This window comes from Struthio camelus, chromosome 8 (genome assembly GCF_040807025.1).
Source record: "Struthio camelus isolate bStrCam1 chromosome 8, bStrCam1.hap1, whole genome shotgun sequence".
NCBI classification, from domain to species: Eukaryota; Metazoa; Chordata; class Aves; order Struthioniformes; family Struthionidae; genus Struthio; species Struthio camelus.
Genome location: NC_090949.1, coordinates 32,706,158 through 32,729,909, shown reverse-complemented (window position 1 = coordinate 32,729,909; position 23,752 = coordinate 32,706,158). Strand labels below are relative to the sequence as shown.

The window sequence follows — 23,752 nt, the reverse complement described above, 5'->3', positions numbered from 1 at the left end:
CCCTCCGGCCGCGGCCGCTACCCCGGACGGGCAGACCACGTCCCCGGCAGGCGGCAGGGCGGGATGCTCCGCGCTGTGCCCAGGGACCCCGCTCGCAGGGAAGCTCTCCCGGCGCCGTTAAGGCCGGGGCCGCGCTGGGGCACGAGGGACGAGGCCGGAGGCCCCGGAGACCCTGCTAGCGCCCCCCACCGGCCGCCATATTGCGGGCGAACCATAGAGCCCGAGCCTCCCGGCGGAAAGACGGTCGTAGGATCGCCGACTTCCGGAAGTCTCCCTCCCCGGGAGGGGGGAGGCAGGCTGGCGGCGGGTGGGATGTCACGTGACTCGGCGCTCCTCTCCCGATTGGTGGTGGTGGCAGCGGGCGGGGCGGGTGTGATGGCGGCCGCCCTGAGGGGCCGCTCCCGGTGGCGGTGGCGGTGGCGGTCCGGCCGGGGTCCTGCCCGCGCTGAGCCGGGCTCCGGGCCGGGCGGGCCCCGAGAAGCCCCCTGAGCCGCCGCCGCTGCCGGCTATGGCGGCCTTGCTGCGGCGGCGGGGGCTGCTGACCGCCTCGAGCCGGCTGCGGCCCGCTGGCGGCCTCAGGCTGGGCCACGGCGCGGCCCGGCGGCGGCGGCTGCTGGTCTCCCGGCTTTTTCAGCCGCTGAGTTTGCAGGAGGGCGGCGAGGAGGCCGGAGAGGGCCGGCCGGGAGAGCCGGCGTGCAGGAGCCAGAGGCTGATGGTGCAGGGCGGGCTCATCCACCCCGCCGGCCCCGGCTGCTACCACTACCTGCCGTCCGCCGTGCGGGCCATGGAGAAGCTCGTCAGGGTGATAGACGGGGAAATGCAGGCCGTGGGGGGGCAGAAGCTGAACATGCCCAGCTTGAGCCCGGCGGAGCTGTGGCGGGCCAGCGCCCGCTGGGACCACATGGGCCGTGAGCTCTTCCGGCTGGCCGACCGGCACGGCAAGGACTACTGCCTGGGGCCCACGCACGAGGAGATGGTGACGGACCTGGTGGCCGCTCAGAGCAACCTCTCCTACAAGCAGCTCCCTCTCCGCCTGTACCAGGTCACGAGGAAGTTCCGGGACGAGCCCAAGCCCCGCTTCGGTTTGCTGCGCAGCCGGGAGTTTTACATGAAGGACATGTACACCTTTGATGCCTCCGAAGAGGCGGCTCACTGCACCTACGGCCTGGTGTGCGATGCTTACTGCCGCGTGTTCAAGGCCCTGGGCCTTCGCTTTGTGCAGGTGCAGGCGGGCACGGGCAGCATCGGGGGCACCATGTCGCACGAGTTCCAGCTCCCAGCAGACATCGGTGAGGACAGGCTGGCTGTGTGCCCTGCCCGGCATTTTGCGGCCAACATGGAAATGATAAGCACAGAGCAAACAGCTTGTCCCACGTGTGGGGAACCGCTAACCCTGACTCGAGGGATTGAAGTGGGGCACACGTTTTATCTGGGTACCAAGTACTCCTCGGTGCTCAATGCTTACTTCTACTCTGCCGAGAACAAGCTCCAGCTGGCAGAAATGGGTTGCTACGGCCTGGGTGTAACTCGCATCCTGGCAGCGGCCATCGAGGTGCTTTCCACGGAGGACAGCATCCGCTGGCCGAGCCTTATTGCCCCCTACCAGGTCTGCTTCATTCCCCCCAAGAAGGGCAGCAAGGAGGAGAAGGGAGCCCCGCTCATGGAGTGCCTGTATGAGGACCTTGCTGAAGCTGCGCCTCAGCTCGCCGGCGACTTGGTGCTGGATGACCGGACTCAGCTGACCATTGGCAAAAGACTAAAAGATGCCAACAAACTGGGTTATCCCTATGTGATAATAGCTGGGAAGAGGGTTTGTGATGACCCCCCTGCGTTTGAGGTGTGGAGTCAAAATGCTGGTGAGGTCATGTTCCTCACCAGGGAGGGTGTCATTGAGTTGCTGAGTAAAGTGCAGGTCCCTTAAAATCACGGTCTTTGAATCTGTGATCTGTGCTGCACTGAATGTATCTGACTAGCCCCAGGTCCTTTTCACGGAATCACAGGAATTGCACGTACCCTCGTGCTGCTTGCGGGGTGAGCCTGCAACGGGGCTGCCCGCACGGCGCAGGCAGCTGGCGTCTCCCCCGTCGAACACACAGAGCGGCAGAGGCAGCAGCGCGGGAGACGGGAGAATTTTCTTTCAGCCTTTTTCAAGCAGTGAATTATTGAATGCTGGATTTTAAGAGGGAGAGAGAAGAAGGTTCTTCTCTTTGTTTTGCCTATTGTCTTAGGAGACACCCAGATTCTGTGAACCTGAAAGTTAACCTGCGAGCAATTCTAATTAAAGCAAAACAGTGAACGCGAGACCCCTTTTCACTGTGAAAATGCCTTAGCCCTATGAAGCTGTAGGAAATAAAATGAAGACTGATGTTAGTACCTTGACCCCAGTCCTGCAGGTAGATCCAGCTGGGGAGACACTGGTATCTGCTGGGGACGTGCTGATGCTGGTGGGGGTGGCAACAGTCCATTTTCAGGAAAGTGAGGGGTAAAAATGTCCCAATTGCTTTGTTGCTGTTGGTGGAAGTAGCTGGTGGTGCAGGGCCTGGGAGCAGGGTGACACCAGGAGCCTGGCCCCCAAGGATCCCCTTGGGGCCCCCCCAGATGGTGACACCATGTTGGCTATGCTGCCGGGCAGCTCCCTGTGCCACGGCTAGCCTCTGGGCCACAGGGCAGCGGCCTCAGGGTAAGTGTGGTGTTTAGCATGTGTCTCGAGGCATCATGGTAGGCTCCAGGACTGCACGTTGAGGGGTTCATGGAGCTGTGTTATCTGGGGGATGTGAGGGTTTGGGTGAGGGGGTCATGGAGTTTTGTTGTCTGGGGATATGAGGGTTTGGGTGAGAGGTCTTGGAGCTGTGTTAACCAGGGATATGAGGGTTTGGGTGCAGGGTTCTGGAGCGGCGTTATCTGGGATACAAGGGTTTGGGTGCAAGGCCCCAGAGTGGCATTATCCAGGATACGAGGGTTTGGGTGCAAGGCCCCGGAGTGGCGTTATCCAGGATACGAGGGTTCGGATGAGCAATGTGGATGCGCAGCAGGGCAGCCACAGCCCGGCAGCAGGCTGGCTGCTGCAGGGCGCTGCACGAGCCCTGCCACCATGGGTGCAGTATGTGCAGCCGCCATGCCAGTATGGCACAAGAAGCTCATTGGCTGCTCTCCAGTAAATAGTTAGGACATCACGCGTGAGTTCACGTGTGCGCCAAGGGCATGGACAGGATTACAGAGGCAGCTGAGTGCGGGGCCCTGGCTGGATGCGCGGGAGGGCTGGGACATGGAGGGGGAGCACCACCAAGTTGGGTGCTGAGGCGCAGAGCCCAAGGTGCCCATGCCCCAGCCAGGTGGAAGAAGGGGGCACTGAGCACCCAGCTGGCTCAGGTGGGGGGTGGCTGGGCCCCAAACTCCCTCCCAGCCGGGGAGCCCCTTCAGCAAGTTGCAGCCAGCAACCGTCCTCCTTCTGCTGCCATTCAGACATCGCCGCTGGAGCAGCAGGCAGTGGAGGCAGCTGCGAGTGAGGGCAACACACAGGCAGGAGCGTGCTTCTGCTGACGTGGCAGCAAGGGTCCCTTAGGCACCTTCTGCCCTGACGTCGAGCAGAGCCTGCACGCCAGTCCCGTTAGGACAGCAGAGATTATGCCTGCGTGCTCAGGCCACGGTCCTCCCCTTGCAGACCTGCATCTAGAAAAGACATCACAAGCCGTTGGCCTCAGTGCTGTGTCCTGGCAGGGAGCCATGCTTGGGCCAGAAGGACTTACTGGACAAAAACAGTCCCCACGCTCCCCTTCCAAAGCCACGAGCTAATGGGGAAGGCAGATGGAGGGCATTTGGGACTTCTATGGTCTCAGAAAGGTTTAGAAAGCAGGCAGATGAGCAGTCTTAGGGAGTGGATTGATGCAGGTGGGGAAGGAGGGAAAACCCATTGCTGAGGTGGTGCCTGCATCTCTCCCTGGTCTTGTGTGGGAACCCACAGGCACTGGTGGGAGCCTTTCTCCTCTCTGGGTAAGGTGGCTCTGTGGCTGGAGAAGGAAAGCAATGACGGAGCCAGCAGGGAGGCCCAGGACACTGCCTACCTTTACAACCAGAAGCTCACACTTATCCACCAGGTCCTGGTAAGATCTGGTAAGAACACAGCAGTGTTTCACGGAGAGAGCTCAGACGCATCTCTGGCTATTGCAAAGCAATCTGCTGCTTGCAAACAAAGGTGGTCACCAAATACCTGGAGGTGTCGGGCTTGGATTTATTCTCGCCGAGTCTGGGCTCCTGGCAGAGGAGCGGAGTTGCATGCCTTGTCGTGGACGCCAAGAGGGGGGCTAAGGCGGGTGCCCGAGCTGGGAGATCTGTTCTCTGACGCTGGCCTTCTCCAGACTCGCAGGAGCACCTGAATGACCTGCTTGTGGGATGTCTCTGCCAACACCGCGCGCTGCCAAGGATTCCTGCTCGTTGCCAACCTCAGGTATGCAATGCTGAGCACCCCGGGGGGATGCTGGATCTGCCGGGTGCCTTTCTGCGTGGTGTGGAGGGGTACACAGCCACACTGCTTAGCAAAGGCTGGCCACGTGGCTGCGTGGGCCTGGCTTCCCAAGGTGTGTGGCCGAGCTCTTGTTAATGATCTGCATGGATCTGACCCTCCCTCATCATAGCGTGTCCAGGGGCTCTGCTGTGGGCTTGGGCTAAAGCGCTGCTCTATTAGAGCACGTCTCACGTAGGAGGCTGTGGCTGCCTTGCCCTGGGTTTGCGCTGCACCCCTCGGGCATGGGGCTGAGCTCTGCAAGGGCAAGTCACCTTCTGCGTCTCAGCGCCCTGCCTGTACCCCTTCAGCAAAAGGCTGCCTGATCTGAGCTTCTTTCCCTTTTAGCCAAACACATCCGCTTTCTCTAAACCCAGACTGACCGAGGGAGACTCTCTCTCTCTGGGAACGCAGCACTGTGAGTACCCATTTGTGTGATGGCCTTCCTGACCCTGCAGGGATGCTGCTGGGATGAGGAGGGCTCTCATCAAGGCCAGAGCTGTCCCTGACATCCACCGCCTCATGAACATCCTGCTGCAGAGGCTGCAGGAGCAGCTGGGCACCATAGGGGAGAAAGCATCCACTCCACCCGCAGTCGTGAAGAGCTTTCTGACAGGATATTCCCGTCTACCTAGAGGAGAGCCGGTGCAGGCACCAGAGCAGGGGATCTGGCCAGTGATTTTTGCAGGAGAGAGACAGGACAGCACCCCTGTGGGAACGCTCCCCTTCTCCATCCATGTACTCTCTTCCTATGAAATGTTGTGTCCCAGCTGTCGCCTTTTGCTCCCCGATCTGAGGCTCTACCCACCAGCCAGTGCTCTCCCATCCTTGGAGACGACACCCTGTGCAGGGATGGGTGAATCTCCAGCCCTTCTGACGGCCCTTTTCTGAGCAAGGGGCCCCTGAGCTGACAAGGAAGGCATGCAGGGTTTTTAGCATTGCACGCATGTGTTTGCCTCCCCCAGGCAGCCAGCACTGTGTGCGAAGTCTTGTCTGTGCACGAAGGCATGAGTGCAGTCACCTTCCGCTTGTTCCCCTGCCTGCTGATGGCCCTGCTGGTCCAGACCCGTTACAGCACAAGGCTCGCTGCACCGGACAGCTGGGGCTCTCAGAGGGGACTCCTCGCCACAGGGTAAGGACGAGGAAGGACAAGGGACAGCAGGACGTGTGTTCCCAGCAGCTCTGCCCCATGTGCCTGCTGCTGGCTTCGTGGTCTGGGCCCTTTCCCATTTGTCCCCGGCCAAGCGTGCCTTTCTCGTGACAGCTCCCGCCCCCATGAATTTGCAATGGCGGCACCTTCACCTTGTCACAGCTCCCAGCAAGTGCCATGTTGTTACCCTAAAACTCACGCCAGCTGTGCTGCCCTGTGTGGTCCATGGTGGGTCTCCACCATCTCCAACAAGCAAAGGCCTAGGTAGAAATCCCAAAGGCAGGGACAGAGAGAGATCCTCCTCAGCCTCGTTCCCGCAAGCACGCAGCCATGCCTTGCTTGATGACGTGCTAACACCCATCCCAGCGGCACTGACTGGTGTCATCTCCGTGCGATACTTACCCTGACTTTGCCATCCTGCCTTGGGGCATGAACTCTTGCAGAGAGAATTGTCTAGCCCCATGGGGACTAGCCCCAGCTCCTGGATCTGCTGCATCTAGAGGTCACAAGCAACAACTGTGCCACTGTCACTGAGGACTTTGTAGTAGACCATGTTCTCCCAGAATTTAAGAGGCCACCTAGTCCTCCTCCCTGTCCAAGGCAGGATCAATCTGCCACCCCCGCGGGAGATGCCTGCCTGAACCTGTTGCTGAAAGCCTCCTGTGGTGTGGCTGCGTTGCCACGCTGGGCACAGTGTGCTTTGTAAATGTGTACGTGCTATGTAGGGTCTGTTCCATCAGTGTGGTCAACACGTTGCTCTCAAGACCTGCCTTATGCTGTGGTGATATTCAGCCAGAGGAGGTCAGGGCTGGTGTGATCCCTTTCTGCTAGTGCTGCTCTCGATTCACAGCTGTATGGTGGAAGCAGTCAAGACCTTTCTCCTAAAGATGGGGTGCCATTATGAATTCACCTTTGTGGAGAAGCAGAGAGGCTGGGACATGCTCGCCAGTCCCAAAGATCACTAGCGTGGTGTGACCTTGCTTGCAAGGTAATTTACTGCCTGCAATTGTGTTCTTTTATTCCTTCTCTCGAAAAACCCCAGTGACTTTTCCCCAAGAACAAAAAGGACGTTTATCTGCTGTCAAAGAGCTATGGTCCACTACAATTGCTGTGAGCTTTGGAGGATCTTGTATCATCTGGTCCCATTCCTTGAACAAGGGGACAAGCAGCTCATAATCACAGCGATGGCCTTTTTTGTTGAGGTGAGGTTCATTAGCTCAACATGAGATTTTTGTGGTTTGGAAGGGTACTAGCTTTGGCTCTTCTTTCCTGGAAAACCCCCTGACCTTCAACTCAGTATCTGCTCTCCTGGATTAACCGAGCTGGGTGGAAGCTGGGGAATGCTCTGTGAAATTGGAGAAATTCCAGGAAATGATGAGTGCAGAGGAAACAGCAAACATGCTTTGCCTTGCTACAGCGTTTACCTTCCAGGAGTCTCGTAGTATTTGTGACATGGAATAGCATTGCTAGAGATAAGCGCTTTACCAATGTGGAAACTGAGCTCCCTCTTCCGCCAGGAGAGCTTACAGCACAGCCCAAACTGGGATCTTGGAGTCCTTTGCATTAGTCTTGTGCTTTATTTCCTCAGAGGTAGGCCTGGCTATGTACATACATTTTATGATCAGCTCTAAATTGTCAAACAGGGCTGCCTAATTTTTGGCATCTGACTCAGGAGGCCAAGTTCCAGAGGGGGCTGTGCACACACGGGTCTCCTTGTGTTCCCTCCTGTTGGAGAAGTTTGGCCGCTGGGACAATAAACCCTAATTGATGTGTTTTTCCTGCAAGTGTACAAAACTGCTTATTCCTCCTGCAAGGTTGCATGTGGTTCAACTCCTGCTCTCAGCCCACCTGCACTTGCTGTTTCTACTTAGCCTGCAGGCTTTTCCTTGTCATGCGAAGAGGAGGCTTGCTCGTACAGCTGATGTGCACATGGAAGGAGATCCACGCCTCTCTTCGTAGGAGACATAAGTAGTTGTCATCACATGTGTTGGAGCATTCACAGCAAACTGTGCAGAGCAGTCCGATGGTGGCACCCACCCAAAAAATCAAGCCAGACAAGGAATTAACTGTTTTCTGACTTGATATTGACATGCTCATTGGGTTGTGTGTTTTGGTTTGGTTTTGTTGTTGTTGGTTATTTTTTTTCTTTTTACTTTAAAGCTCCTCCATATGCCGGAGGCAAAGCAGCTCCCACAGGAATATTCAGTCTCTCGCCTTGTGAAGGGACTTGCAGATTGTGATCCAGTTATGCAGGCACTGTGTGTCAAAGGACTGATAACCATCGTGAAGTGGCCTGGAAAGGTGAAGTTGCGTTCATTTTGCTACCTGAGAAAAGCCGGTGTTATTACACCTGAGGGCTCAGTAACGCTCTAGATTTCTCTTGGCCAGTTTCAAAGCCCTGCAGATCTGCTGCTGATGGATCTGAAACAGATCCTACTCTGTCAGGACGGAGCTGCTGCAGGCAGTACCTCCAACTGCTGTTGAACCCCTGAGGAGGCGGCAGTCACTCACACGCACCTTCTGCCTATATTTAAAGCCATGCATTAGAGTAAGAAAGAAATGTTTGCATCTCATTGGATAAATTCTAATCGGAATAGTATTTGCCTCACCATCCCAGTCCTCTCTGTTGTACATAGACTTTTATCTCCACACCTCTTCATCAGCTGTTTTTGGCTGCCTTATTTTCCTAGGAAGAGACATGATACTGAGTTTCTTTAAATTGTTGACTTTCAAATTTGAGAAGGTGTCACTCACTGCTGTAGCAAGGAGATAAGCGCAACAAAAGTGTTTCCCTAGGTCCCACCTGCTGTTTACTTGTTGCATTCCCGTGTGTCTCCTCTCTCCCCCGGGCGCAGCACACTGCCGTTATGCTGAGCTTGCGAGCAAGAAATGAACTCCAGGAGGAGACAGGACGGAAAGCAATCTGCTATGATTTCACTTGAATGTCTCTTTTAAAGGAAACTGCTATTTTCCTAGGAGCTTTTTCAGGGAAGTGTTGTCACCAGAGCTGTCTTGTTTTTGCTGTGTTTGGTCCTAAGACCTGGGCAGGTGCTGCATCAGGGAGTCAGTGACCTTTCTCTTGTGCAGGACAACAAGGGGCCTGGTGCCAGCAATGATGAAAAGCTTGCAGGGAGTGGATGGGAGGTTGGTGTTGAAAGTGCTCACCAATGTCGGGAATATCCTGAGTGGCCTGGATGAGAGCGAGTTACAGCAGCTGCATCACCAGACACTGCAGGCTCCTCTTTGGCAACATAAGGAAATAGTGCTGTGCCAGGGACAGGGGAATGAGGAGCAGCTCCAAAACTGCAGGTGGCCCTAACTACTCATGGGCATGGGAGAACGTTTTTGGCAGCCCCTGTCCCCCTGTGTGTCATGGGCCATGTCCTGGTGAATGTGTTGTAGCCATGTGAAACAGTTTAGGCTCTGCATTAGCATATGAAAAAAGATTTGTGCCTGGGGTGATGTTCATATGCCTCACCTGCATAGCATTACCCAACATGATTTCAGTTGCGCTACACATGGTTTTGGGTAGCCAAGGGGTAATATGGTTTGAAAGAAGAGCTCGTTCTGACTGTATGTACAGGATGATGTGGGCTTAAGCAAAAACATGACCCGTACCTCATTAACGAAGTCAGTAGGAACTATGGGGATTCAGCATCCTGCATGATCCAGACCCGTGCTGGTGCATGCAGCCTGGCACAGCCATCAAGAGGATGTGAAGGAAATCCGCAAGGATGTCGTATACGATTGCTGGGCTTCATTGCGATATGCTTGGTGACAAATGAAGATGTTACGCTCACTCAGCACTTTGTACGTAGGGTCACCAGGAATTATAAAAGCTCATCCCTCTTGCTTGGCTTCCATCTCATATGGTTTTTTCCTGTCTTAAGTGAAGAAACAAGGAGAAAGCGCCCAGACGTTCTCGTTCCAGAGCCGCTATTACCTCAAGAACTCTTGGCCGTCTCTGCAGAGGGCTGCCGCTGTGTTTGTAGGTAAATGCAGAAAAATTGGTACTCTCCAGCTCTATCGAAGCCTTCTGTTCTAGCAGCGTGAGGGAAATCCCAGAATTCAGTATTGGGGCTTAATACAGCCTCTTTCCTGAGCCCTGTGCTCACCGGTGTCTCTCCTGGCCAGTCATGCAGGATCTCCTCCATAAATATACATTGTCCTCTAAAAAAAGCGTTGACTTTGGCTCAGATCTAGAGGATGAAGGCCATGGAAAAACTCATAGTTATTTCAGTGGGCTTTGGACAAGGCTCAGACTTCTCCAGCGCCCATGGACCCCTGTCAGGATTTTGAAACTTTGGCAAAGACGATTTTAGAAGCGGAGAACTGCCTGCTCCGTAACTGTTGCGTGTGCGGGCGCGCTCAGGCTTTCCGGTCACGCACGTGGACAGAACTGGGGGGAGAGAACTGAGCGCCGCCGCCCGCGACGGCACCCAAAGCAGCTGCGCCGGGATTTCTGCAACCACGAACGGGGCAGGAGCGGGGGACCTGACGCCGGGATTGGTGTGGGCCACGGTCCAAAACGGCCTGCGCCGGAGCCCGTGGGGCGTCCTCCCCCGGGTAGCTAAAAGCCTGGGTGGCTCCGGCCACCCCAGCGCTTTCCTCCTGGCCGAGCACGGGGCAGGGGGCTCCGGGCTCCGGGAGGCCTGGCCCTCCCCAGCCCGCCTCCGCCTCGCAGGCCCGGCAGCGGGAGGCGTCGGGGGCGGCGGACGGGACGGGCCCCGGGGCCGCGAGGGGGCGGGGCCGAGAGCCTGGGGGCGGGGCCCACTCCGGTGGGGCGGGGTCGGGAAGGGGGGCGGGACTGACGGCGGTGGGGCGGGGCCGGGAGGTGGCAGGGGGCGGGTCTGACGGCGGTGGGGCGGGGCCGGAAGGTGGCAGGGGGCGGGTTTGACGGCGGTGGGGCGGGGCCGGGAGGTGGCAGGGGGCGGGTCTGACGGCGGTGGGGCGGGGCCGGGAGGTGACAGAGGGCGGAACCGACTGCGGTGGGGGCGGGTCTGACGGCGGTGGGGCGGGGCCGGGAGGTGGCAGGGGGCGGGTCTGACGGCGGTGGGGCGGGGCCGGGAGGTGACAGAGGGCGGAACCGACTGCGGTGGGGGCGGGTCTGACGGCGGTGGGGGCGGGGCCGGGCCGAGGGCGCCTGCGCGGCCGGAAGAGGCGGGCCGGGGCGGCAGCATGGCGGAGGCCGGGGCGGGCGGCGAGGCGCCGCGCTGCCGGGGCGGCTTCAACGAAAACACCTGGGAGCAGGTGGGGCGGGGGCGGCCGGAGGGGGCGGAGCGGGCCGGGCCGGGCCGGGTGGGACGCGGTGTGACGCGGTGTGACGCGGTGTGACGCGGTGTGACGCGGTGTGACGCGCGGCGCGTGCCGGCAGGAGCTGGAGGCCATCCCCATGTTCATGAAGCGGTGCCCGGCCGAGATCGACGCGGCGCGGCAGCCCGAGCTCGCCTGCCTGCAGTCGCTGCTCTTCGACGAGGAGAAGAGCCCGGCAGGTGGTGGGGGTGATGGTGGTGGGGGTGGGGGTGGCGGTGGTGGGGGTGGCGGTGATGGCAGGGGGTGGCGGTGATGGCGATGGCGGGGGGTGGCGGTGATGGTGGTGGTGGTGGGAGTGATGGCGATGGTGGGGGTGGTGGGAGTGATGGCGATGGCGGGGGGTGGTGGGAGTGATGGCGATGGCGGGGGGTGGTGGGAGTGATGGCGATGGTGGGGGTGGTGGGAGTGATGGCGATGGTGGGGGGTGGTGGGAGTGATGGCGATGGTGGTGGTGGTGGTGGTGGGAGTGATGGCGATGGTGGGGGTGGTGGGAGTGATGGCGATGGTGGTGGTGGTGGGAGTGATGGCGATGGTGGGGGGTGGTGGGAGTGATGGCGATGGTGGGGGGTGGGAGTGATGGCGATGGTGGGGGGTGGGAGTGATGGCGGTGGTGGTGGTGGTGGGAGTGATGGCGATGGTGGTGGTGGTGGGAGTGATGGCGATGGTGGGGGGTGGGAGTGATGGCGATGGTGGGGGGTGGGAGTGATGGCGATGGTGGGGGGTGGGAGTGATGGCGATGGTGGGGGGTGGTGGGAGTGATGGCGATGGTGGTGGTGGTGGGAGTGATGGCGATGGCGGGGGGTGGTGGGAGTGATGGCGATGGCGGGGGGTGGTGGGAGTGATGGCGATGGCGGGGGGGTGGTGAGAGTGATGGCGATGGCGGGGGGGTGGTGGGAGTGATGGCGATGGTGGGGGGTGGGAGTGATGGCGATGGTGATGGTGGTGGGAGTGATGGCGATGGTGGGGGGTGGGAGTGATGGCGATGGCGGGGGGTGGTGGGAGTGATGGCGATGGCGGGGGGTGGTGGGAGTGATGGCGATGGCGGGGGGTGGTGGGAGTGATGGCGATGGCGGGGGGTGGTGGGAGTGATGGCGATGGCGGGGGGTGGTGGGAGTGATGGCGATGGTGGGGGGTGGGAGTGATGGCGATGGTGGGGGGTGGGAGTGATGGCGATGGTGATGGTGGTGGGAGTGATGGCGATGGTGGGGGGTGGGAGTGATGGCGATGGCGGGGGGTGGTGGGAGTGATGGCGATGGCGGGGGGTGGTGGGAGTGATGGCGATGGCGGGGGGTGGTGGGAGTGATGGCGATGGTGATGGTGGTGGGAGTGATGGCGATGGCGGGGGGTGGTGGGAGTGATGGCGATGGCGGGGGGTGGTGGGAGTGATGGCGATGGCGGGGGGTGGTGGTGATGGCGATGGTGGTGCTGGTGGGAGTGATGGCGATGGTGGGGGGTGGTGGTGGTGGGAGTGATGGTGGTGGTGGTGGTGGGAGTGATGGTGGCGGTGATGGCGATGGTGGTGGTGATGGCGATGGTGGTGGTGGTGATGATGGTGGTGGGGCCCGGGGTGAGCGGGGGCCAGGCAGCCGCACTTGCTCAGCACCGCACTCTGTCCTCGCAGAGCTCGCCCGGCTGTACAAGGACGAGGGCAACGCATACTTCAGGGAGCGGGACTACGGCAGGGCCGTTGCCGCCTACACAGAAGGACTGAAGAAGAAGTGCGAGGAGCCGGAGCTGGGCGCCGTGCTGCACACCAACCGTGCCGCCGCCCAGGCCCGCCTGGGTAGCCCGCACCGCCTTTCTTCTCCCTGCTCTTTTCTCACCCAACAGCTTCCCCGTGACAAAAAGACCCCCTGAACGCTCAGGACCTGGCGCTGCCCCCGGGCACCACTGCAGGCTTTGTGCCTCGCTCGCCACAGCACGGCCAGCGGCAGCAACGCCGAGCTGGTTCAGGGGGCGGCGGGAGCTCGGGCGCACGCCGGGCTCCAGCACCTGCTGGAGCGAAGCATTTTGTCACTCCTCCCCGGCCACGTCATCTTCAACTTGCTGCCTGTCCAGCATCCGTGCAGCAAGGATTGGCCTTTTCTGGCCTTTACTGGTGTTGCATGTTGGTAATGGTCTGCCCACAGTTTGTCACCTGTCTGGTTGATTCTTGCCCTTTCTTTTTTTGCTGTTAATTTGTTGTCCTCTCCTTCGCTTGCCTCACAGTGATTGTGGAAGCAGTGAATTGCGGAGCCTCTGCATAAGGCTTTTGTTGCCTTGATAGCTGCTTGGATTTGAAGCAGATGAAAGGTTCTCTGTTTGTAGGTAACTACCGTTCTGCTCTCAATGATGCAATCCAAGCAAGGAAGCTGAAGCCCACCCATCTCAAAGCAATCATAAGAGGTAACAACGAAAGCACGTATTACTACGCGGAGTGCAAGTAATGTCCTTTCAGGATAGCCTTGCATACCTTGTTTTAACTTGTCATACTGTTGCTGTTCTAAGCCTTGGAATAGACTTAGCTGCTGCTTTGTTTTACTGCATGTTTCTGTGTGTTAAAGAACACTGTTTATAAACCCTAAATTGCTAAGGGCGTGTAACGTTGTTCCAGAACGGCATTTGTTTCAAAAACGTAAAGCAGTGGCTGTAGGTGGTACCTTTGCTTCTCTTGTTGTGTTATTCCTGTCTCTGCCAAAAACACAGGTGCGTGTTTTGGATTTTTGATCTAAGCACGAGCTCTAAGTCTTTTTCCTCTTTGGCTTCCTTAACTGTAAAACAGCTTTGGACGTACTGTAGTACATAACTTTTTCTGCTTGCCAGTGACACTACATATATATGTATGTGTGTGTGTATATATATATATATATATATATATATATATGTATATATATTTTAATCCCTTCTTATTCCTTGGAAATCACTACTTTATTTTATCTTATGAGACAGATGTTGAAGTGTTAATTCTAATGATATAATTTTACTTGTAATAGACATTGATGGCATCATTCTACTGATTTCTGACTAGCAAATGACACAGTGACTGCTAAAGTATTTGAGGTTTTCATATACCTGCTGAAATACTGCCATTTAAAATTACCCTGCAAAGCAATAACACCTGCTGTTGCGTATGCCTTTCGAAGGCACTAGGCCGAATGCTACCTTTATAACTGCTGGTTTGTATAACAGTTGGATACTGATTCCAATGCCAGAAACATTAAAATCTTAATCCTTTCAGGAGCTCTCTGTCACTTGGAGCTAAAGAATTTCTCTGAAGCAATAGCATGGTGTGAGGAGGGCTTGCAAATAGACCCAAAAGAGAAAAAGCTCATGGAAGTGAGAGCTAAAGCGGACAAGTTAAAGGTAAATATTTTGGCAGCCTGGAGTCTACTATGCCTATCCCAGGGTTGGTCTGTTCTGCCCACTTTGTATCAAGAAGTACTTCGGGTTTCCTTGATACAGACTGTTCCATATAAGTTTCTGCATAGTATAATTTCCACAAATAGAATTGCATGGTGGTTATGCAGAGTATGTATTGTTGAGATACGTAGGGGGAAAGAGCTGGAATCTTTTTGGAGATCTGAACTGATTTCTCCGCTCATCAGCAGATTAGAGCAACAATAAGTGTTGACTTGCTGTGTGTGACCATGACGCAACCTTTTCTTATACGCAGCGAGCTGAGGAGCGGGATGCAAGGAAAGCAAAGGTGATGGAGAGGAAAGATCAGTGTCAAAAGGAAAGTTTGCTCTCAGCAATAAAGGTGGGCCATTGAGGTTGTTTTTTTTTTTTTCTAAATAGTTCTGTTTGTCTCAAGTGTTTTCATATGCAAGTGTTTTTGAGGGCTAGAGCCAAAAAGCTTTGAGTCAAAACCAGGATCCTCCTTATCTGTGTGGCTTCGGCCTTAATTCCCAGGGCTGTTTATGTATTTCAGAGAACTAATATAAAATACAAACCCAGTTTTAGGAGCTGGACCAAGAATTCAAGAGGGTACCTGCCTGCTGGGCTGTAGCATCGCCCTGGCGCAGTGAAGTTTGCCTTCTTTGCTGCCAGTGGGCACCACTGCAGTGGAGGAACAGAGGAGGCCATCTGATAGGGTGGAGGGAGAAACGATCCTGGATGTTTTACTTCTTCAGCAAATGTTGGGGCTATGTTAAAATATTGTACAAACTCTGATGTCCTTTTCTGCAGTTGTCTGTCAGAAGAAAGAGGGAGCCTTCTTCAGTTCTCTGAAAGAGAAGGTGTTCTCTGGAGTGGGTGTGTGTAGTTGCATCCTGAAGTTACATGTGCTAACTCCCCAAAAGCAGCACTCTGGATACATCCTTTTCCCCACCATTTTCTCAGGCTTTTCTCTCAGCATGCTGGCTCCTCTGGATTTCCAGCTCTCCTCATCCATTGTATGAGGAGTCTGGGGTCTAGTCGAGGATCTGCATTTTACTGGGAAGACCAGTCACCTACCCAGTACTGTAGGAAGGATTTTGGAGGCATGTTTGAGAGTAGACTCTTTAGTAAGAGTGACATGATTTGTCCTTCTGTCCTTCTACTGACTGCTAATTTTCCTGATCATATTCCCCCTCCCTTCTTTTTTTTCCCTTCCCTTATAGGGAAGGAGTATCAAGCTGGTTCTTGAGCCTTCAAATGAGGAAGAGGAAGTGTCAGATGTTCTGGCTGAGATGTCCTTAGATGGGTTCCATTCTGACAATGCCATGGGGGCAAAGGTGCACTTAGACGCTGACGGCAACCTAAACTGGCCTGTCCTCTTTCTGTACCCAGAGCACGAGCAAACAGACTTCATTGCGGCTTTTCACGAGAACACGAGGTGAATGCACTATCAGAATCCTCCTTGAATAAAGGAGATCTGTGAGCGAGTGAAAAGAGATAGTAGGCGAAGCACTGTCCTGCTAGTCAAATAGCTCCAGATTTCTGCTCTCATAGCTGATGCTGCTTTTGACCAGGAGATTGCACTAGATGTCCTCCTGAGGTCCCTTGCACCCTGAATTATTCTGTGATTTAGAAACGCCGCTTAAAATAGCGGAAGGTCAAAATCTAGATGGTAAATAAGTTTATAGCAGGGAGAAGCACATCATATCTAGCCAGATTAGAGGGGCTTACAGTGCAAGCCTGGAGCAGTGGTCAATAATACCTGTACCCCGTGCACATGTATGCATTTCATTAAGATGCTGTTTAGAAGCCCTCCGAATATGTGAGTTTCAGAAAGAGGAATAAACCTAAAAATGATAACACGCTTCCAAAAGGGACCTTTTGCGGCCAGCAGTGACCCAGGACTTTTTCTTAGGGCTTACAGCAGGCTTGACTAACGTACTGCAGACTTTTCAGACTATAAGCAAGTGACTGAAAAGGTGAGAATTCCACTTTTCTTGATACAAACTTCACTTTCTGGCCTTGTGAGGTTGGAATTTGTAACTTTTTTGTTGGGGGGCATGTGTATTCTTCAGAGTTACTAACAAATTCATGACTCAAAATCACAATGCAAACAGGTTAGTAAAGCTGCAGTTCTCTTACAGTATTGTTAGGTACACCTTTCACGACTAAAGAAAGTGAGAATGGGTTCTTAGAACAATTTGGCCGCTGGCAGTCCTAAAGTACCAGAGTAATCCTGCCTCTGACACACAGGCTTATTCTGGACACTGTGATCCAAAGAAGCATGGTGCTGATAGGACCACGTGGAAGGGAAATCAGTTTTAGGCAAAATGCAGTGTGTTTGACATCTTTTTCCCTTGTGAAAGTAAAAAGTTAAAAATAATATGCTGTTGCATTGCTCAAGTTTGTAACCTATAGCATGAGTTAAAACATGGCCTTGGTCTCCTTAGGGAAGCAATGAGTTTGAAGGAAAGCAGCTATGGCCCTTGTATTGATTTAAACTTATTTTTGAGTCTGTTCTCTAATTTGCTAATGGATGTTTACCATCGTTCACATGCAACTGTATAGATTACTGAGGCTGAACTAGTCAGATGCAACAGTGTGGTTTCTAGTTTTTGCTGATGTTTCAGAATACTTTGTCTAAGTTAACGTTATGTATTTTGGCTTTTAGATTTATTGATCATTTGATGGTGATGTTTGCTGAGTTACCACCTTGGGATTTAGAGAGGAAATATCTTCCCAGCAATCTTGAGGTGAGCAAAATTAAGATTTAGGCAAGCAAGCCAGGAAGCTACCTGCTTTTTAACCGCACTCGTAGTGAAGTTGTTCAATGTAAATAAGAAAATATATATTTTTAAAAAGGTTATTTTTGAAACTGAGTACTGGGGTTAAACACTTAATCCCATTAAGTCAATATATGTCTAGTAAGAGTTTGAAAAAATGCAGAATGTGAATTGTTTGTGGCTCTAGCAGGTATGGAGAATTTTTTTAGGAATTGCATATAGAAGAACATAGAGGGTTATTTCCCATTTTCCACTTTGGTGTCGTGTGTACCAGGCAACAGGACAGCCCGTAGTGCAGTGACCGGACAGGTCCACAAGGACAGTGGCGGTGTAGTTGACCAAATTAAAAGCTTTGATTCTAGCTGTGTGTGTGTGTATATGCACAGTCTAAGGCACAGTTGTTGCATTTGAATCTCTGAAATCTTCTCCATTTTGTTCAAATATCTTTAAGCCTAATCAGTTTAGCTCATACCGTTGCTGCATTTCACCAGTTAAAAAGCAGCCTTTAGATTTGGGTTGCTTCTCTGTAAAGCACAGAAACAGACAGTATGTTTTGCGTTCCTGCTGCCACTGTCATAAGAAGCTAAGCAGTTACTGATTTATAGGGGGAAGACTTGGAATTTACACAAAACAAAGTTTCTACGTTGGTGAAGTTAGCATCTGACATGGACAGTCGTTGCGTGGTACCAAAGTTGGATAAACTTCTAGTAGATACATGGTGTGCTGTAGTTACTGGGCTCTCTGCAGCTTAGTAGTTTGCCTTAAAGTATGTTAAGTATTTAATAACCCTCCCAAATTTTTTCAGCTCTATTTTGAAGATGAAGAAAGAGCAGAAATGTATGAGGTGAACCCAGAACACACATTGCTGCAAGTATTGCAGCACCAGAGGTGAGGCTGCTCTAGGTCACTGTTTCACCTGTTGGATTCCAGTGGGAGCACAAAGGCACAGCGAATGAGCTTTGGGCTTTAAGTGCAATTTGTTCTCTGACTTTCCAGTCTTAACTCTTGGCATCTCTTAACTGGGAAGGTGTAAAGCAGTGGAACCGCATGGCTTTGTGCCCGGCGTTAGCAATTTTCCCCTCCCTCCCCTCCCCCCTCAAAAAGAACAACTCCAGGACTAAAAGGAGATGGGAAGGGAAGATGGGGCTACACACGACAGGAGCCCAAAAGGGACTGTTTCTTATCCCATCTATAAGGTGCTACTCTAAAAAAGGCGTCAGCATATAGAGAACACGCTGGAAGGTTAACAAAGCTCTTGCATACAAACTTTGTGAGCAGCCCCCAACACAGCATGCAGCACAGTTTCACTATCTGAGACTGACTTTAAAGGGTTGTTCAGCTGCTTAGAGAAAAACTTGCTGTTTGGTAAGTGAAAATATTGTTGTAATTCTCGTGCTATTAACTTACAGCATCCTGTAGCTAGCTGGAGAGAGCCTGCTGCCAAACGCTAGTGGATTGGTCTGTCGCAGTGGGAGCAGAGCTCTAGTTCTGCTGCTGTGGACTGTCTGAACTGTCACTCCATAAAACTCAGCAGCGTTCATAATCCCTGCGGTTTCAGACTTGAAGGGCTGTGCAAAAATAATCTAGCCTTTCAGAGTGAGAAATAACAGCTCAATATTCTAATTAGAAGTAGATGTTGGGAGAAGAATTGATACATAAAACACTCCCCCTTGGATATGTATAGCTATGGCTATGAAAGGCTCTGCTAATCGGCAAAAATGCTTGTCATCAGCCTGTGGGAGGTCAGTCTTTATTGAATAGGGGGGAAGTCACTCACTTTGCATGACGCTTGGCCAGATACAGGGAAGTCAAATGACGCTTTTTAATCTTTGCAGGTATTTTGTGAAGGCTGGGACTCCAACAGTTCTGGCATTTGTAAAGCATTCTCCTTTCTCTAAGAAGTACTTCTCTAGCAAGAAGGTGCATCGGCTATAATGAGCAAAAAGGAAACGAGGAATCCTGTGCGAGAGACTACTGTTTGTAGTCTGCTTACAGACTGCAACTTTCTGCTTGTACAAAAGTCCCTTGCGCATTTCAGGGGAGAAGGAATCTTTGCACACAGAGAAACTTCCAGCAAAGCAGGATGGTAGGAGAATGGGGGATTTACAAGAGGGGATTATTCACTTAAGAGAAATCTAGCTGGCTTACAAAAGGACATCTCTGTCATAGACTGCATGTAGTTTTGAAATAAACCTGGAGCAGTGCCAAACCTTAGCTGCGGTTGAAGCAACAGCAGCTGGGAATGTACTTACCTGTGAAAAATCACTGATTTCCTTGCAAGGTGAGCTGTAGTTACCTGGGCTTAACAGCAGTCTGCGGTGAGTATTGCCTGCTGGCACGGGACTGATGCAGTCGGATTCCTGCCCAGGCCCGCTCTAGCTCTGAGGATTAAGGAGCAGCCGTTTGTTCACCACTCAGCTCCACTGCTGACTAGAGTGATGCAGAGCTCTTTGTTCAGAGCAGTACGTTTTACTGACCATTTTGCTACTTTACTTGTTGTCCTATATGAACTGGAAATGAACATATCTATTTTAAAAGTAGATTGACTCCTGCCTAATGAATGAGGCACTCATTTTTCTCACTGAATGAAATAGTGCATGGTATTCAAGAGACTCACATACGCTAATTTTAAACCCAAACATAACAGCCGTATCCATCACGCTAACTGGTAAAGCCAACGTACAGGGTCTTCTGTGCTGACTTTCAGCTTTTAATTAAAAGTAACTCTAAATCTCTCATTTCTCTCTCCCTGAGCTGCCCTGATAAACAGTGACTGCAGAAATAAGTACCGCAAGTGCTCAGGACCTTAAAAAAAGCTATTCGGCCATAAACACTTCTGCTAAGATCACAGAGATTTTTCTCACTCCAGAGCTAGATTCAAACAGCTCTAAGGAAAACAAAAGCTTGGAGTTCCATTTAGCTATTCCTAAACTACTTCAGTGTGCACAAATATACACAGAGAAAGAATTTGAAGAAGCGTAACCCAGTTTCTTAAATCTATCTCCATTCAGTCCTGCTTTGACTCAGTTCCACGACCACTGCTTGCCATAAAGGCCGCTGGCTATGCACTAACCGCTATTACTGTTAGAACTTTGTCTCAGTAGTTGAGCAGTCTCCTTTTTAATTAATGAACGATCCATGCAACAACTTTGTAAAGTCAATCAGAAATTACTGTTACTTCCAGAGAGCACATCTGTACTGTATAAACTCAAAGCAGTTCTTAAGGACTGAAACCATGGTTTTGACCTACTATGAAAAATGTTTCTGTAGTTGGCAAAGCGGAAGGAAAAAAGCACTAACTGCTGAACGGTGCAAGCGGGTGCACTTTGGCCGTGCCGTTTTCTAAGAAATCTTAATGGTCTTTCTGAGTAAAAAAATCTACAAAATTTGCATGCTGCCTACACAAGCTGGGAACTTTGATAAAGATCCTCATCATGAAGTCCACCATAAGAGAAGAGGACAGCTAGCAGCTGTCCCCTCATGGCAGCCTCTGGCACGTTGTGTCCCCTGTACCACTCTGCTCTTTGCAGCAGGCAGGATGAACCCCACGGAGCGGCAGTGCGCCAGCCGGAGCACCTCGCCACAACCAGGCAACGCAAAGCTGCGGGGGGAGGAACAGCACAGCACCTTCGGAGGCATGGCACCGCAGGTAGCAGGAAGCGAACCGTTCTGTTGGTAAGGATTTAGTAATCAGAAAAAATGCAAAATGATCTGTTCAGAATAGTCTACGTGATGGGAAACTCCTGTGAGTTTTGGAGGGAATGCGGTAGGTAAGTGTGACAGCTGGGGACTGGGATTTCCCAGCAGAGAGGGGAAACAGAAGCAAAGGACTCCCTGTCTGAGGCTGCTGAAATTTAATCCTCAAAACTCCGATATTTTACAGCAAGGCACAGATTGGCGGCGGGGAGTTTCCCCTTCCCCACTGCTTTGATTCTGGCCAGCCACCCGTCGAAACGCAGTCCGACGTCTGACCTGCTCTCTTACAAGGCAGAAAGGTGAGCAGCCAAGTAGTACAAGCTCCAGCCGTTGCACGCGATGCAGCACAGGTTGCAGAGGGAGGACAGCGCGTGGTAGAGGATGAGCTGCCGGCACATCTTCCTGTAGGCAGGGTCTGACTCGCGCAGCTTCCGGTAGGATTTGCTGGTGAAGAAGCCGATCTCCTGGCCCAGTCCGTAGGTCCGCTCGATCTGGTGCTTGTCTGCCAGGATGTCCGAGGTCATCTGCCCGAACCACTGCGCGTTCAGTGCTGCAACAGCCACGCAGACAAAGAAGACTGTGATCTGCAAGGCAGCAGTGCAAACAGTGAGCATTTAGTGTGTGTGGAGGATTAAATCTCTGGCCAGCTTTGTGCCCTTTTAGGCAGAAAGTGCTCTCGAATCTGTGCGCTAACTGGGTTCTTCTGACGGGAGCCGCGCACCTGCTTGCCACCGCTTACAGCCAACCTCGGCAGACCGGGCGCAGCAAGACCCTGCAGAGGAAGGGACTGAGGCTGCAGCCAGCTCCCCTTTCAAGATGGGCAGCTACCTGGGTCGTTTCTTCCTTGCTGAGCAGCTCACTGGGATGGTACATGGCAAATATCAGCAGGTTGAAGAAGGCACAAGCAGAGCAGATGTGGAGGTAGTAGGGGAAGAGCTCGCTCTGGATGAAGCCGTAGGTGTGCCGGGTGAGGCGGCTGCCCATCACCAGCCCTGCGCGGGGAGGCGAGCGGTCACTCCTGACGCAGGACCCCCTTCGCCGAGCCCTGATCCCGGGCGGGGGATCACAGCAGCGAGGGAGGGCCGGGAACGAACCTACCAGACACGAAGGTGACCCAGATCTGCATCCCCCAGGAAGTTGAGAGGAAGATGAGGTGCAGCAGCTTCGCCACATCGGGGGGCTCCGAGCTGGCCGGCATGGTGCCGGGGCGGCCAGCGTTGCTCTTCCCGCCGGCAACCTGCTCGATCCAGGACAAAACACAGTTTAGTCTGATAAAAGCAGCGGCCGTGGCAGGCTTGCACTGAGAAAAACCTGTCTCGGGTGGGGGTGCTGCATCAGCACCCTATAACCTGCAGTTTGGATGGACTTTCGGCAAAGTCCAGCCAAAGCCCAATCTGACGCCTGGCAGCAGAAACAAGTGCAAAGTCAATAAAAGGGGGAAAAAAAAAAAAACCTGACAAACATACATGCCCACACTGTGGACATTAACTGCCTTTATCTGGGAAAAGTCCCTCCTCTGGCAGCAGAATGCCCGGCTTAAAAACGCCGGCCCAGCCAGCAACGGCTTTGCGCGTTTTAGCCAAAAAGCACAGGTGTCGCCCTGAAAAACAAGCTTGCACCCACCCCGCTTCCGGAGTCGCTTAGCCCAGAGCCCCCCAGGCTCAGGGCCGGGCACCGGGAGGACACGGGGATCCGCGGCCTGGCTCGGCGGCGGGGGTCCTGCTCTGGCTGGAGCAGGGAGGCTCTGAAGAAACTGCCTGCTCTGCTGCAAGGAGCGCTTTAATTAAAATAAACCACCTGGGAGCCACACGGCTGCGGCCCATCGATTCTGCTTTATTCCCATTCACCGGAGAGCAGCCGGCTGTGCGGCGCAGCATCCTTCCTCCCCTTGGCCAACACGTGGTCTGGGACGTGAGTTACAGCAGGGGCAGCCTTGAAAGAGATGCCGCCTTTGGATGATGTCCTGCTCCCCCTGCAAAATATAGAGTCTATATTTATATAGCAATTCCTGTATATTCTGTATATTTAGTTTTACATTGATAAAAGCCCTTCGTAATTATAGAATTGCGTCTTGGCGAAAGCACTCGAATCCCACCTGGAGCCCAAGGCCGTAAATCCTCGGCTGTCTTCACGGCCTTTACTTGGCCGATAGCTATTTTGTCTTTCCGGGCATCTTTACTGCTCCATCCCTGGCAGCCCTCCTTATTGGGCTTTATTCGCTGCTAGGACCCCTCTCCCGCAGCCCCTCGGGCCGGGCGGCTCGCCCAGCCCCTTGCAGCACCGCGCCATGCAGGCGCCACCCAAAGCACCGGCTGCAAGACTCGAGCGGCGCCGAGCCGCGCCGGGGCACCGCTTGTCGCCGGCGCTGAGCTCCCGACTGCGGCAAGGCAGCACCGGGAGTTAGCACCTTCGTTTTGAGATGGATCTGGGAGGGGAAGATAAAAAAAAGGGAATGCGATCTTCTCCCCAAACCTGACTGCGAGTGCTTCGTGCCAGAGCTGAGCGCAGTCCGCAGCGTGCCTCTTCGTGGCGTAGGGTGCAATACTGCAGGCAACGAAGAGGTCGGTTAAAGTTTAATGTTTGGACAAATACACCATTCCCTGCACTTAATCAAGCAGCGGCAATTTCTGAGGATAAGCACAAAGGCTGGCTCACACTGCGGTGCTGAAGGGGCTGGATGGCTCAGTGTTTCAGGCAATAAGAGGTCTCCGTAAAAAAAATTGTGTTTTGTACCATGTTCGCAGAAGAAGAAGCAGACGCTCACACAAGGTGTAGTTATTTTTTTTTTTTGCTTTTAATGCACTTTTATTGTCACCCTTCTGCCCGCCCCAGCCAGCAGCACCGCTCCTCGGGTCGGGCCAGCAAGGAGCAGGATGCAGCCATCCCCACAGCGCCCGACTCACTGCGAGCCGAGAAAAACCCTCAAAATGCCTCTGCTGCTGCAACAAGATCCTT

The 23,752-nt window shown here is 53.6% G+C and overlaps 3 protein-coding genes across 3 annotated transcripts; 2 read left to right on the top strand and 1 right to left on the bottom strand.

Moving 5' to 3' along the window:
* The first annotated feature begins 365 nt into the window (after positions 1-365).
* Positions 366-2,301, top strand: PARS2 (prolyl-tRNA synthetase 2, mitochondrial). The gene has a single exon (XM_009683284.2). It carries the CDS (start codon positions 509-511, stop codon positions 1,919-1,921), a length of 1,413 nt encoding a protein of 470 aa, XP_009681579.2. The 5' UTR covers positions 366-508; the 3' UTR covers positions 1,922-2,301.
* An 8,500-nt stretch (positions 2,302-10,801) lies between these two features.
* TTC4 (tetratricopeptide repeat domain 4) lies at positions 10,802-22,861 on the top strand. Its single transcript, XM_068953226.1, has 10 exons — positions 10,802-10,898; positions 11,023-11,140; positions 12,583-12,744; positions 13,269-13,346; positions 14,179-14,303; positions 14,614-14,700; positions 15,542-15,756; positions 16,990-17,071; positions 17,907-17,989; positions 18,937-22,861. Exons 1-10 carry the CDS (start codon positions 10,827-10,829, stop codon positions 19,034-19,036), a joined length of 1,122 nt encoding a protein of 373 aa, XP_068809327.1. The 5' UTR covers positions 10,802-10,826; the 3' UTR covers positions 19,037-22,861.
* TMEM205 (transmembrane protein 205) lies at positions 21,082-22,025 on the bottom strand. The gene is made up of 3 exons (XM_009683281.2): positions 21,896-22,025; positions 21,626-21,789; positions 21,082-21,381 (listed from the first exon to the last, which is right to left on the bottom strand). Exons 1-3 carry the CDS (start codon positions 21,993-21,995, stop codon positions 21,082-21,084), a joined length of 564 nt encoding a protein of 187 aa, XP_009681576.1. The 5' UTR covers positions 21,996-22,025.
* Positions 22,862-23,752: the final 891 nt, after the last annotated feature.

Excerpts from the sequence above, each read along its gene's own strand:
- PARS2 (XM_009683284.2), top strand. The coding sequence starts at position 509 with ATGGCGGCCTTGCTGCGGCGGCGGGGGCTGCTGACCGCCTCGAGCCGG.
- TMEM205 (XM_009683281.2), bottom strand. The coding sequence starts at position 21,995 with ATGCCGGCCAGCTCGGAGCCCCCCGATGTGGCGAAGCTGCTGCACCTC. Across the intron at positions 21,790-21,895 it reads CTGGGTCACCTTCGTGTCTG|GGCTGGTGATGGGCAGCCGC; the intron begins GTAGGTTCGTTC and ends CTCCCCGCGCAG. Across the intron at positions 21,382-21,625 it reads GCAAGGAAGAAACGACCCAG|ATCACAGTCTTCTTTGTCTG; the intron begins GTAGCTGCCCAT and ends GCTGCCTTGCAG.
- TTC4 (XM_068953226.1), top strand. The coding sequence starts at position 10,827 with ATGGCGGAGGCCGGGGCGGGCGGCGAGGCGCCGCGCTGCCGGGGCGGC. Across the intron at positions 11,141-12,582 it reads CGAGGAGAAGAGCCCGGCAG|AGCTCGCCCGGCTGTACAAG; the intron begins GTGGTGGGGGTG and ends CTGTCCTCGCAG. Across the intron at positions 14,304-14,613 it reads CTAAAGCGGACAAGTTAAAG|CGAGCTGAGGAGCGGGATGC; the intron begins GTAAATATTTTG and ends TCTTATACGCAG.